Source organism: Ambystoma mexicanum, chromosome 12 (assembly GCF_040938575.1).
Source record: "Ambystoma mexicanum isolate Mex_15411 chromosome 12, UKY_AmexF1_1, whole genome shotgun sequence".
NCBI classification, from domain to species: Eukaryota; Metazoa; Chordata; class Amphibia; order Caudata; family Ambystomatidae; genus Ambystoma; species Ambystoma mexicanum.
Window position 1 is genome coordinate 466,720,162 of NC_090936.1, and position 14,369 is coordinate 466,734,530.

General features: G+C 46.5%; 1 protein-coding gene across 2 annotated transcripts in view; it reads left to right on the top strand.

The window, feature by feature from the left end:
* Positions 1-4,626: 4,626 nt before the first annotated feature.
* KIAA1549 (KIAA1549 ortholog) overlaps positions 4,627-14,369 on the top strand; it is a 644,398-nt gene continuing 634,655 nt past the window's right edge. For both annotated transcript variants that reach the window (XM_069628735.1, XM_069628736.1), the window contains exon 1: positions 4,627-4,939. In XM_069628735.1, coding sequence (XP_069484836.1) covers positions 4,879-4,939 — 61 coding nt within the window. In that variant the 5' untranslated portion in view covers positions 4,627-4,878. The remainder of the gene's footprint in view (positions 4,940-14,369) is intronic.

A 14,369-nucleotide genomic window follows, 5' to 3' on the forward strand; every position in this document is an offset into this window, starting at 1 on the left:
CTGAAGGTTTCTGAAAAAGTTACCCATTTGCTTCTAGGAAAATGTGTGTCTCTCAAGCAGAGGTGTTGCTAGGGGGGGCTGAGAGGGCTATAGCCCCGGGTCTTTTGGCTGTCGCCCCGGATAGAAGCTCACGGACTGCAACCAAAAGGCTAGCTAGCCCCGAGTCCTGCCAGTCCCGACATTACTGTAGCCCTGGATCTTTTCCAAACCTATCAACATGCCTGCTCTCAAGCCCAGCTGCAGGTCTCTAAATAATCCTCTGCTAAATAAGGAGGAATGATTTCCGTCCTAAAATCAGGCACGTCTGAAGCATCTGGGAACCTCAGGTAAGCCAGCCAGCATGCAGGAACCACGCAGGAGTCGAGTAAGTACAACATGAAAATGTACTTTATTACTTAGAACTCAGGCAGACGGTTACATGGCAGAGATAGAGGTGGGTATCCTTCGAACTCAGGTTCCCATCTCCAAGCCCCCACCAACGGTCATCTCTAGAATCCCCAGCACTCATCATTCTCCATTCCCTCCGGCATTCCCAAGACAGCTGACCCACACAGACAGCAAGGAAAGCATTCCCTCAGCACACAAACATGCCAGACACCACACATCTCCCTTCCTAAAGAAACGGACGACCAACCCTAACACACAGTATAGTCAACCACTCAGGACCAAACACTGCAAACTGTCATGCTACACTGGTTGCGCTCCAGACAAAGAAACTATTCATCCTCCTGCCCTGGGCTTCCACCCCAGGGCCTCAGACCTGCCACACCTGAGCACAACTTGCTCCCAACTGAGCAACAACCTGCCTACACAGAAGCAATAAACGTACCCACAAACTTGCAACCCTCAAAGAAAAACGAATCCTCCTTTTGCTGGAACCTGCCACGTTCCAGCCTCAAATTGCCCATATCTTAGAAAAACCCTGCTCAACAAACCAGAGCAACCAACAACACAAAACGTAACCTGCCATGCCCCAACACAATATTAATCCTGAGAATGCAACACAGCCAACAACAGAACCGACCAACACAGCAACCACAAGCATATAGGAACGAACCAACATAGCCACATCCACTTCTCCCCAAGAAAACATAACAGAAGCAAGGGAGAAAAGCCACTCACAGGGCAAAGAACACATTAGAAAAAACATAACTGCTAAGAAACAGCAGCCAGAAGACCCACATACATGGCTGACTAGTCCAACGTAACGTCGAAAGCAAACTATTTCACCCAGACACAGGTTAGTCACTCCTATGACCAGGTGATGCTACAATATAGACACAACCTTGTTAAGACTTCACCTCCAAAATTGCTCTATACCTCCATGCTTCCTGCACAGCTTAGCAACAATTCCTACTCCAAACATCAACCACAACTATACTTCCTGCATAACAGTGCAACAGTGTCAACACCCTGACATCTACTACTACAGCACTTCCTGCATGACAGTGCTGTAATGCCCACAACCTGCCAAAGGCTACTGAACCTCCCTGCATTGCCTACCCCTTGACATTACCTACTACAACGACCTGCAAACAGTGTTCTAATACCTGCTGAATTCCAGGCCATTAGCTAAACCAAAACTACCTGCACAACGGTGCACTAATGCCTGCTCCCTGGCATTAATAAGCTCCAAAACTTCTACTGCTAACTGGAGTGAAAAAGTCCCACAATTGCACCTACTAATACCCGGGGCGCAGACTCCAAAAATACCCCCAGAGAACGCCTAGACCCTAACTAGTGGTTTACTAGGCTACTGGCCAGGTGAAAGATTACTCACAACAACACTCAACATGCATTTTAGACTCTAACAACCACTCCTACAACAGACAACATGCATCTCATATTACCCATCCTCCGCACAGCATGCAACCGCTACTACATGCAGAGAAAATGTAAAAGCCTCCTTAGGGTAGTGGTGATCAGGCACCACCCTCAATTGACTTCAGAATAAAACAAACATTTTCTAAAAAATAACATGTTATCACATAATACATTCCTGGTACCTCTTCATTCCTCAAACATGCAAGACACTCCAGCAATCGCCATCCCCCACAGTGGGAACACTGACATCAGTAGTGCTATTATGACCACAGAGCCAGCAAGTCTCCCTGCCACCAACGCCCAGCTGAGGCTCGACCACCACGAACAAGACCAGCCACAGGAGAAACGGCACCTGCAGCCCCCCAGAAAGGCCAACAGTACCCCAGCATCACTGCCCCAAGACACCAGCTTGGGCATAGCCACTTCCTCCATGGTGTCTGCGCATATCCATCCCCACTGGCACTGGCACAGGGGAACGGTACTGCAGTGCTCCAGCTTTCTCCCGCTGATGCCCTCCAACATCTTGCCTCTTGCTGGGCATCAAAATAAGGAAGAAAAGCACAGTCAGGCAGCGGGGGATGACAGCCGCTCCTCGGCACCCCACCCGGCCACAGCAGAGCCTGATGAACTATGGTTCTGACAATAGCGGGGAACTGGCTCCATCTGTACAGTCCACTGGCTTCAGGACTGCATGTGGCCCCAAGACTGCATCTGGCCCTGGGGCTGCAGACCGCTCTTCTCTGTGCCCAGACTCTGCTGGTTCCCTCAAGACACCTCCTGGTCACCACAAAATGGCTCTCCTCTCAATATGGCTCCACCTTTCAGCCAGGGTCCACTTTCTATGCTCGTCGCCAAAATGAAGCATCTGGGAACCTCAGGTAAGGCAGCCAGCACGGAGGAACCACGCAGGAGTCGAGTAAGTACAACATGGAAATGTATTTTATCACTTAGAACTCAGGCAGAAACTTACATGGGAGGGATAGAGTGGGGCATCCTTCGAGCTCAGGTTCCCATCTCCAAGCCTCCACCAACGGTCATCTCTAGAACCCCCAGCACTCATCATTCTACATTCCCTCTGGCATTCCCAAGACAGCTGACCCACACAGACAGCAAGGAAAGCATTCCCTCAGCACACAAACATGCCAAGTAAACATGCCAGACACCCCAACGTCTCTAGCCAATTTGTACTTTTTTTGCTTATGATGAATGTCCTGAATTCATCTATTTGTCATTAAGATCTGTTAGTTTGTCGTTCGCATTATTAATGAATGAATTATCCAAAAATATGTTTTCAGCTTCCTTAAGCTCCTGTTGTAACGTATTACTAAAGCGTTGTGCTGTTGTAATTGTCAGGACCATCGTGTCCCGACTGCATTTCAAGGCGATGCAGCTAAAATTAGTCTAGCATTCTGTCTCGTCTAAAAATAAGCATGGGTCATTGCGTACCACCAATCCTAACGGTATGTTGTTGGCCTTCAAGTATGCTCCCAGTCCGTGAAGTTCTGTCCTGAAAGCCTTTTTTTATTAAGTTTTAGTAGTTCATCTACAGAGAGCTGTGTAGTGATACTTTGATTGCTGTATGTTGGGTTAAAGAAGACATTAATTATTGCCAAGATGTTTCACTTTTAAGTCCAATCCATTTTTGTTTCCCATTCGGTGTTTCTGTTCGTCTATCTGAGTCCCAGAATGCCGAGAAAACGGCATTGAATAGGCTATGGCTGTCTGGCATGGTAGAGAGCCAAACTATTCTGTGTCCCCCCGTTTGCTTTTAAAATTAAAAAGGCAACTGTTGTACTGGATAACCAAAATCAACAAGACAGTAGACATTACCATTTAAGATGCGCGCAGGGATACAAGACCGTTTTTTTCACAGAGGATTATTGGGAAATATGAGGGCAGCAGTTCATACATGACAACATTTCTTTTCGCCATTAGTTTTCCAGGACAAATCCAAGAAAACATAGACCCTTTAGGACTGAAATGCCCCTTAAATGGGTCACGTCGTCATTTAGGGCGGCAAGCGTACACATGTGGGCCTTATGATAAGTTATAACTTACCATACGTTGACAAGTCTGGGATATGTCGCCAGGCCAAAGCATATTTGGGGTCTTTGTGGTTATATCTACCGGCTTAGTCCGGTTAAATGGCTTATATACTCCTCCCAATGTCATACATGCCAACAATCTGTAGTGCCTGGGAGGGAGATTTCTACAGAGAAATCGGGAGACAATAATTTCCCCATAGGAATGCATTGGGGAAATAATTGTTTTAGCAGGAGAACGTGAAAAATAGCAGTATTTTCCACAAAAAAATCGGGAGTCGCCCGCCTAAATCGGGAGGGTTGGCATGTATGCAATGTCGACTTTCCTTACTTGCCTCTCAGCTAAAGACACTTAAACGCATTGGGAGCGTCTCCATGTAGGTTTGGCTGGCACACGGCCGAACTGGTCAGTTATGCAATGCCCACTTTGCTTTGGCTAGTGGTTACGCCCCAGACTAACACCAGCTGACTTGGAAAAGGGAAAAAAAAACGTTAGCTAAGACCCAGCGCGCGCCTCCGCCCGCGAGCGCGAGGAATTAACTTGGCGCTCGTCGCCGCTCCCGTGGACTTGGCGCGCGCAGCGGGAATCCGTCTAACTTTATTCTCTCCATCCTGTGCCCCTGAGAGTGCAGCGAGTGTTGGGTGGGCAGTGCGTCGCTAGAGGGCGCGCGTGGCGGCTGACTGGAGGGAGGCGCTTTCCTGAGAGAGAGAGACTTGGGAAGCGGTCGGGGAGCGCGCGCGCGCCGTGGAGAGCAAAGCGGCCACCGAGGGGCGCGCGCGCGCGCAGCGACCGCAGTCCGGCTGGGCGACCGCCAGGGGGCGCGCGTGGGCCCTGCAGAGGCTGCGAGCCGGCTTTGGCAGCACAGGGAGCCCGGGATATACAATAGCGGCAGCGGAGATGATGCGGGGGTCGCGCGGGCGCAGCAGCTAGCGGCAGCACAGGCTCGCAGGCGATGACGGGAATCAAGTCGGGCCACACAGGAGCCGAGCGGCCTCGAGTCCGGCGCTGAACATGGTCCCAGCGCGCAACCTCTTCGGGGCGCTGTTGCTGTTGGGAGTTGCCCTCGCTGCAGGTAAGGCCGCACTTGGTGGGTGTTCGGAGATGGAGGGGTGGGCACCGGAGGGACTGGCCACGGGCGCCCGCTGCTGCTGTTACCTGGCCTGCACCGCCCCCTTCACTGACATCATCCTCTACCTCCCGTGCAGACCACCATCTCCCATCATACATGCAGCCCCCTCCCATCGTGCACCTCCCTGCCATGCACCCTCCGCTCATGCATTCCCCATGCAGCCACACTCCCATTTCTCTGCACCCTCCCCCCTCCCTCCCATCCAATGTCTTCCTTCTCATGTCTCGCCACTGCCCCTTCCCAATAGGCTGTTCTGTTCGTTTTACACCCTCTCGCCCTTTCCCCCTCATCTTCTTCTTCTTTCTACCCTGTCTTGCATAGTCCATCTTCTTTCTATACACGCCCCATCTTCTCCTTTCCCCAGCTCCAGATCTACCCTCTTCCATCCCATGTTCTTGCTTATTCCTTCCTTTCGCCTGTAGTTCTTCCTCCGCCCCTTAAGCTCTTGCTTGTCCTCGTCCAATGCCCTAATCATTTTATTAGTCGAGGGAAAACGTATAGCCCTGCCACTTTCCACCCTCGAGGAAAGATCTGACTTCTGCTTTAATGCCCGCGTGAGGTTTAGAAATGACTCGCTCCAACGTCTTTCTTTTGGCAGACACCGTACCCCCCACTTCATTTTCTTCTGGCATCTTTTCCCCACCCCACGCTATCCATCCAAAAGCTTGCGCCGAGCACCCCGTGTGTGTTGTATGTCACGCCAGGCGCGAGGGTGGCCTTCTTTCACCCCTAGCAGGTTGTAGAGCACCTACTAAACACAACTCCGCTTTTGCTGTATTTGGATAACGTGGAGCCACATCTGTACGTGTTGTCATGCCTTTCCGAAACACTTGTGACTTGTACATCATGTCTATGATGCCCATTATAACTTGGCCTAACGTCTCTCAAATCCATTTGTCAAAACATTTGAAATTAAGCTGAAAGCAAAATATTCTTCATGTTGGGTAAAAGATGGTACATCAGGTTTTCCGCTAAGCATCATCTGTTAATATGTTCACTCATGTGCCTTCTACTCTGCTGCTTAGTATGTGATTGTGGTTGGGGGCTCGTTCGTGCACGAGGTGTGTTGGTCCTTCCACATAGAACAAGGTTTTTCAGGCTTTTCACTGACCTGATGTCATCACTCCGTTTTGGGACTGCAGCTAAAGTTGGACCGAATTTTGTGACTTGTGGTCTCCGTTTCCGGCGGTACTTATTTGGTTAGAATTTAAGTTTTTGATTTTGGCCGGTAAAGACACACACGGTCACAACCTGTTACCGCCCCCAATGTGTTCCCATCTTGCTGTTCATTACTATCAGAATAGACTGTTTGAGTTCTATACAAGAGGTGTTTTTGATAAAAATATGTTGGGTTATTTTTGTACTTCTTTTTTGTAAAGGTTGATGTATTTTACAATACAACACAAAAAAAGAATGCATTTGAAAACACATTTGCTTAGTAACATTGGCTAAAACGTATATAGTAACGTATGAAACTGGCCCATTCTGGCCATAAAAATGGTCCATTCTGTAAAAAAAAAATAACTGCCCATCCCATATCATGGGCTGGCACTTTGGGCATTGCCCGGTAGGCAGCCTGAGCCTGCCCGCTAGTAGTTCATGTGGGGGTAGAGAGATTAACGCCCCCCATCCCAGTGCTACTGCCACAAATGGCAATCTCACAGGGAATTGCAATCTTGCAAAAGGAATGGTTGATGGCATGATTAGGGGGTACACTTTTTTTTCTGGGAAAAGGAAGGTCTTCCATTACTGAAGAAAGGTGTAAATCAGTTGATTGCGGGAGAACATTAAGAGTCATAAGGGCGTTCGTTTGTTGGACCTTTTCACAACGTAGCCGGCTGACGTTTCAGTGGTAGCCTGCCTACACAGGGTTTAAGAAGGGGTTGTTTGGGTTTTTTCTTTACACTTTAATGCAATGTAGTTTCACATTTGTTTCATGTAAGGCTGTTTAGAGTATGTGTTTGTTTTTTTTGCAGCTGCAGTAATTGTCATATAAATTGAAACACTGGCCCAAGTATTTATTTTGATCTGGACGTAACCATTCGTGATGCAATGTGGTTTTTCAGACTGCATGGCCACTCCACTTCCTTGATGTACAGTAAGACTTCTGGTGTCCAAAATGATCAAGCCTTGGAGAAATACGGCTTCTGGTTGTATACGAGCCTATCACCCCTAGATAAACTATGGGGAACCATTCCCAAATGTCAGAAATAATTCCCCAATGGTTATTGGGCGGAGCCATTTTTAATATATACGCTGAACTTGCTCCTCACCGGAGAAATTTGTCAGGTCAGATCATTGGGTCTGGAAACGAGAAAAGGCTGCAAAAATAATGCAACATTTATGTGGATACTCATAAGGGATGTCACCAACAAATCAATTGCTACAATGAATTCCTCTATTCCGGCTGAGGTTTCGGTAAATCATCTCACGCATACTTATCCAATTCCTCCTGCACACACTGATGTTTTGCACTTGAATTTTGACACATCACTAATGGGGTGCTGTCAATGGACCCTGGAGGATGTTCAGTGGGCCATATCTAAGCAGAACTATTCAAAAGCTGCAGGCCCAGATGGCATCCCATCTTGTGTGCTAAAATCTAATCCTCACTTCTGGGCTACCGTTATAAAAGTTAAATACAAACTTATCTTTAAATATAAACGGGTCCCAGAATCCTGGCTTCTTTCAATAATTATACCTATCTTTAAAAACGGTAATCCATCAAACTATTGGCCAATTGCCCTATTGGATGCCTCCTCAAAGGTATTCTCTATTCTGATACTCCATTATCTTAAAAAAAATATATCCAAAATCATGACACTCCTGCACGATTCCAGATAGGTTTTCGCAAAAATATGGGTATGGCTCTTAATGCCATCATCTTATCTCATAAACTAGAGATGACGAAGCGACCAGATAGTGGTCCTGTGTATATGGCATCCCTTGGTATGACATCAGCTTTCGATTGTGTTATTCGTGATCACTTATGGATTAAAATGGTAAAGTTTGGCATTCCTGCCAATATTATTCTTATCATCTCAATGTTACATCAAAATACTGCATTCCTTACATTCACAGGAGTAAAGCAGGGTTACAACATGGCATCAACCTTGTTCAACCTATGCTTGCGTGATCTCAATGACATATGGCAACAACATAACATCTTTCCAGTCAGACTAGGCAAACTTCGTATCCATTGAATGGCGTTTGCCGATTTAATCGTTTTCGACAAAATGCCATTTGGTCTACAGAGCAAACACCAAAACTTCACACTCTATGCACACACATATAATCTTCACCTGAATGCTGACAAATCTAAGATCGTCATATTTGCTGGCAGGAAAAAATTAAGGTCTTTCAAATGGACAATGGAGGGTAACACAATTGAATGCATGTTACAACTACGTTATCTAGAATATCATCTGTGACATCTCATCTGTATCTATGTGGAGGAATTCTCTCATCCAAAAATTTAGTACATTACTTTCACAAATGAAAATAATTTATAAAAAATAGTGCAAATTCTCTATTAATCCTGCGTCAGAATTCTACATCTCAAAAGTTGAATCCATCTTATTTTATGGTCTGGATATGTGCTTAGTGGACATAAGTAAAATCTTGGATCAACTTCAGGGTCGCATCTAGAAACAAACCTTCGGACTAGCCAAATCATTACACAACCCCATTATCAGACACAAACTGTGGCTTAGCTCACTATCTTCAAAATTTCAATGGAGAATCCTTAACTACTCAAAAATGATCAACCCTCCAGAAATTCATTGTATGTTGATTGTATCTTCGATGCTCAGTGATGTTCTTCCTGTGTCCCTGACACATTTTCGTGCGAAAATGCAAACCATACTGAGCAATTTTAGATGTGGACGAGCAAGATCTTACAACACGTCACGAATATGTTAAAAAAACCGCTATGGTTTTGTTTGGGCCTATACCATTGAAGCTCTCAGCAAGTACAGTATGTATGAGGAATATGCTTGTTTTGTCAAAAAAAAGAACACCTCGATTTTCCTCTCTATTGTGCTTCCATGTGAAAAAGCTTGTTCCTTGTACATAAGATTCAAATGTAACCAATTCCACACTAGAAAACGAGTGAAACACTGGGACTCAAAAGGTGCTGTACAATCAGTTGACAGTGTCTAATGCGCTCAAGTGGCTCAAGACCGAGCTAATAAGTTATAATGGTTCTGGTACTCCAGTTTCTTTCTTGTAGTTAATTGTGTTCATTCCGTAGTTTATCTGTTATTCTTAAAATATATTTAGTCATTCACAATACTTGACATAAAGTTGAAAGCATATTTTAATCCAACCTCAACCAATATTCAAACCGGTTTTGATAAGACAAAACTGTTCAAAAGCTGATGCATTTCGGAGTCTCGCTCCATCCTCAGGGCTTCCATATAACAGAACGACAAGTAACAGTGAAACACATGATATTACGGTATACATAATATACATACGCAAATCAGCCATGGTCAGTTTACAAAAAAAGAGAAAAGCAATGTGGTGGTAAAGTTAGAACATATCTGTCACTATTTTTCCTGCGTATATGTATACTGTAATATCATGTGTTTCACTGTTACTTGTGGTTCTGTTATATTGAAGCCCTGAGGATGGAGTGAGACTCTGAAAGGCATCGGCTTTTTGAGCCATATTTTGACTTAGGAACTGTTTTGCCTTATCAAAACCGATTTGAATATTGGTTGACGTTGGATTAAAATATGCTTTCAACTTTATTTAAAGTATTGTGACAGACTGACTATATTTTAAGAATAACAGAAAAACTACGGAATGAGCACAACTAACTACAGGAAAGAAACTGGAGTACCAGAAGCATTATAAATTATTAGCTTGATCTTGAGCCACTTGAGAGCATTAGGCATTGCTGGGTGGGTACACCTAGCTTTTGTTTCTTGAAATTCTGTGGATCCTAGTGTCGGAGGATCGACCTAAGCCTGATAGATCCTGCTAACTGGACAAACCATATAAGAATATGAGTACCTATTGATTAATTTATTGTGGTGCCCGCCTCTCCCCTCGCTGTACAATCAGCTTACACTTGTTGATTTTGCTTTTGTGGTAATCAAATTGAAACATCTTGTTATTATGTGTGCCTATTTTGAATCTGATGGAATGCAATCTTTTTGGAAAAGATATTATTGGCGAAACCAGTTATTCAAGAAACATTCTTTGGCTCAGGTGCATGTGGGGTGAACATGTCTCTCTGATTGTCTCGCTCACACGTCTTCTGACTGTGATCAACAATGAAGTACTGTTAAGGGTGAATATTCAGCCTTGAGCTCAGTTATTTGCACACCTTGATGCTTATAGTTGTAATGCACTGTTGCACCAAAATCATAGATGAGATTCAAATCCAAGTTCTCTGTTGATGTGTATATTAGATACTTTTACAATAACAATGGAGCAGACTGTGAGTCCCAAGGCTTGTCTGCCTGATTTACTTTTAATACCTAGCTATAGGTCACGATGTACAAAAGTTTAATTTTATGTGTTACTACCTCAATTTGCACACTTGTTATTTTGCACAAAATACTGGAGGAGATTGTGACCTACAATCTTTTTTAATGATGCATTTACAACATGGATTTTTAGGTTATTGTGTGTAACAATCAAATCTATGTATTTTATTTTATCTGCATTTTTAAAGCACTCACACAGCCCGCGGGCATCGAGGCACTGTTACAGGAATTGTTTGCTTATTAGTTGCGTAATTGTGTTTTTTTTTGTCTTAGTTGCGTATTTATAACGCTGCTGCTTAAATACCCAGAGGTTTCTAAGCGCGGACCCGGGGATGGAACCTGTGTTGCTTCGTGTTGTCTTGCTTCCAAGGCGAACACGTTGCTGCTGAGCTATCCTCCCGGGACAAAATAGTAATACTATACCTGTGTGATATACTTTTTGTAAAGGTTTTGTGCAAACCGCATAAAAATAAAGGCTCTGCACTCTGCACTCTGCAGAAATTAGGTTACTCGTAATAGAGAGCATACTCTTTGGAACTGCCCAGCACTGGCAGTGCTTAGGACTGCTTGGCTGGGGCCGCTCATACATAACTTTGCACTGTTGGAGGTACAGCATCTCGAGTGGCGAGGAAACTGTTGCTACCGTTGCTGTTATTAAAAGTTCTGAAGGAAGCTGGTTTGATTAAGCTAAGATGGTAATGTTATTTCCACACTAAGATGGTAATGCTATATGCACTTCTCCCTTTGCTTTGTCGTGATAGTTATTAAGATTTGATACTTATGTAAATTGGTTTTATGAGTTCTAAATGGAATTTTGTTTGCAATCTGTTTCTTTTAAAATATTGTAAATGATATGCTTCACTTCTGTTTTGTGTAAGGTTGAGTATGTACATCCAAACTATTCTGGTTTATTGAATAAAGTAACTCTGTACATAAGCATCCCGTAGAGCACATACAGCTGTTCCACAGAGCCCTCCCCCTCCACACCCTGCTTTCCCGCTTTCATCAAAGTCTCGCTCTATTTTAATGGACTCATTATCTCTGTGTGCCGCATCCGGCCCATGGTCCCAGTGTACCCTTAGCATCTTGCCTGTCTGTCTTGCAACTTACTTCCTCTGGATTCAAGGCTTCTACAATTGTCCTTCATTTGTATGTTTCTGCATATGTCTCACAACGCGGGCACTCTGCATGTGGGATATAGCAGAGTCCTAATCCATAGACACTTGCTCATTGCAACCTGTGCCTCATCTCTAACTACCCTTCGTTTTCCAACCTGTCTACGCTAGTCTTCTCGGCCTTTCCTGAACACTTCCTTTGCTACTAGCACTGCCATGCTCCCGTGCCTCGTTTTCTCACTGTGGCCTCCAGGAGGGCCACTACAAATACGAGATAACAAAACAAAACCGCTTTTTGACACTAAACGCACATGCCCTGTTGCTTTCAGCTATACAACAGCCTCACACCACAATCTCACACCTTCTTCCACTTCATCACAAAATATTATCCACTAGCGTAACTGCGGTTCTTACATTTCCTTCCTTTAAATATAAAGGTTTTTTTTCTTTGTAAAGGCCCCCCCCCCCGGACTTGCCTTCTACACCTACAAAGCAGCTCATTTGACTTTGCCCATGCTTAATATTGTTGCCGCTAATGAGAATTGCAAGTTTCTCCGCTTCACAATGCCCGCGAGACTGTCCAGCTCCTTCTTTACTCTGCAACCATCTCTGTGTTTTCATGTCTTTGACCAGCACCTACCATGTACGCTCCAGATGCTGTTGGCAACTACGGGGATCCATACTTCCATTCTACACTGCTGATTTCTGCTGCTAGTCTCTGTTCACACTTGGTGGACCGTGAAGGGTGGAGTGAAAAGCGTTGAACGGGTGGACAGCAATTCGCATACATAGTCACCCTAACTTTTACTTTTTTACAGAAATGGCGCCCTCTATACTAACAGGCCGATTCATGGCATCAGCGTGCGCCGAAAAAACGGCGCACGCGTGCGAAAACGTGCGATTCGCAGAGAAACAGCGAAAATCGCAGTGCAAGTGCGATTATCGCACACAAAACATTGCACATCAATTCATGGAAGTCTGTGCACGCGCAAAATGTGGGATGTGCGCTGAGAAAGTGCGCGGCGCACGCTGGCGCACAGGTCAACGAACGCCGTGCGATAAGGCCACAGCGAATTTGCACATAGCGCGGCGCACATAACAAAAGTAGGCGTAACACGGGGCGTCACACGCAGAATGGGGAACAACTCGTGAAAATGTGGGCGTCACGGGGGGAAGTACAGGAGGCAAGTGCGCAGAACGCCCACACGCTCGCCTACAACACGTATTCATGGAATCGAATAGGGAAAAACAGCGCACGGGCAAAGACGCGCACAGGCCCATACATGTCCGCCACACGAAAGCAGGCGGTAGCGTCCCTGCGCAGGAAAAAAATGTGCGCCAAAGTCCTACACGCGATCGGGCCTGGGGGAGCGTGTGCGTGTATTTCAGGGGTGCGCATGAAGTTCCACACGCAATTGGCCTGGGCGCGTGTATTTCAGGGGTGCGCGAGAAGCTTCTCACACGCGATTGGCCTGGGCGCGTGTATTTCAGGGGCTCGCAGGTGTTTTCACACGCGATCGGGCCTGGGGAAGCGTGTGCGTGAATTTCAGGGGTGCGCGTGAAGTTCCACACGCGATTGGCCTGGGCGCGTGTATTTCAGGGGTGCGCGTGAAGTTCCACACGCGATTGGCCTGGGCGCGTGTATTTCAGGGGTGCGCGAGAAGCTTCTCACATGCGATTGGCCTGGGCGCGTGTATTTCAGGGGCTCGTGGTGCGGTTTAAAAGGTGCGTGTAGTACGTCATTTCCTTGTACGTGCTTCCCGTGGAGAGCGAGTGGGTGAAATCTGTACTTCTTGTCGGTTCACACGTGATTTACTTCACAGCGTTTCCAGTTCGTACTCCCTGTTACCTCTGTCAGTATTTTTCTGATTTTCTTTTCGACCTGTTTCCTCAAACAGCGTTGACTTCTCCTTTTGTCCTGTCTCCTCAGACAGTGTACAATTCTTCTTTTGGCGGGGGTGTTGCCAATGCGCACAGGCGGGTATTTTTCACGCTCTTTTCCCAGGCAGACGGTGAGTCGCGCACGTATTTACCAACTGTGCTAGCCCCGTGTGTAGCGTACCCCTTCAGAGGTCATTGTAGGCTGCGTGTGACACGCATACGTTCATTTTTGTATTCCTGGGTGCCACAGCGTAGTGCAGGTTCCTTTACCCACGCACGTGGTCTACGAGAGGTCGCGTGCACATCATTTTCTGTTTTAGGGGTGCCTGTGCGTTGCGTGACCTGTCATCTTTCCCCAGGGGTTACATACAGCCTTGCTATAGCACTTGGGTACGAATTCCATCTAGTACCCTACCCCTTTGACCCCCAATTGCCCAGGACAATTGTCCACTGCAACTCCCATACGCACAATTCCATCAGTGCCATGGCTGGGAGGCGAGCAAGTGGTAAGGGTGGCAAAGGTGGCCGAGCCTCAAGAGGTGGGCGTGGTGGGTGCGGTAGGGGACGTGGCCAGGATTTACAGACTCCCCTAAGCCCCCCACGTGTGGAGGACCAGTCAGGGACACACACCCCCCCCCCCCATGGTTGAGGGAAACGTGGCTGACACCATCCCTGCTCAGCCCTTGTTGGACCGGCCCGTTATGGCACCTGACCTAGCACAGGGTGACTCCCAGGCTGACTTCCAGGTCGCCAAGTCTAGGCCACGGGTGGCGGCGCAAGCCAGTGTCACCAGGCCACGTGGTACAGGGGCAGCCATGTCATCTGCTGCCCCGAGTAGGCGGGGTGGGGAGGCTGCAGGGGCAGCTGCAGCTCCATCCA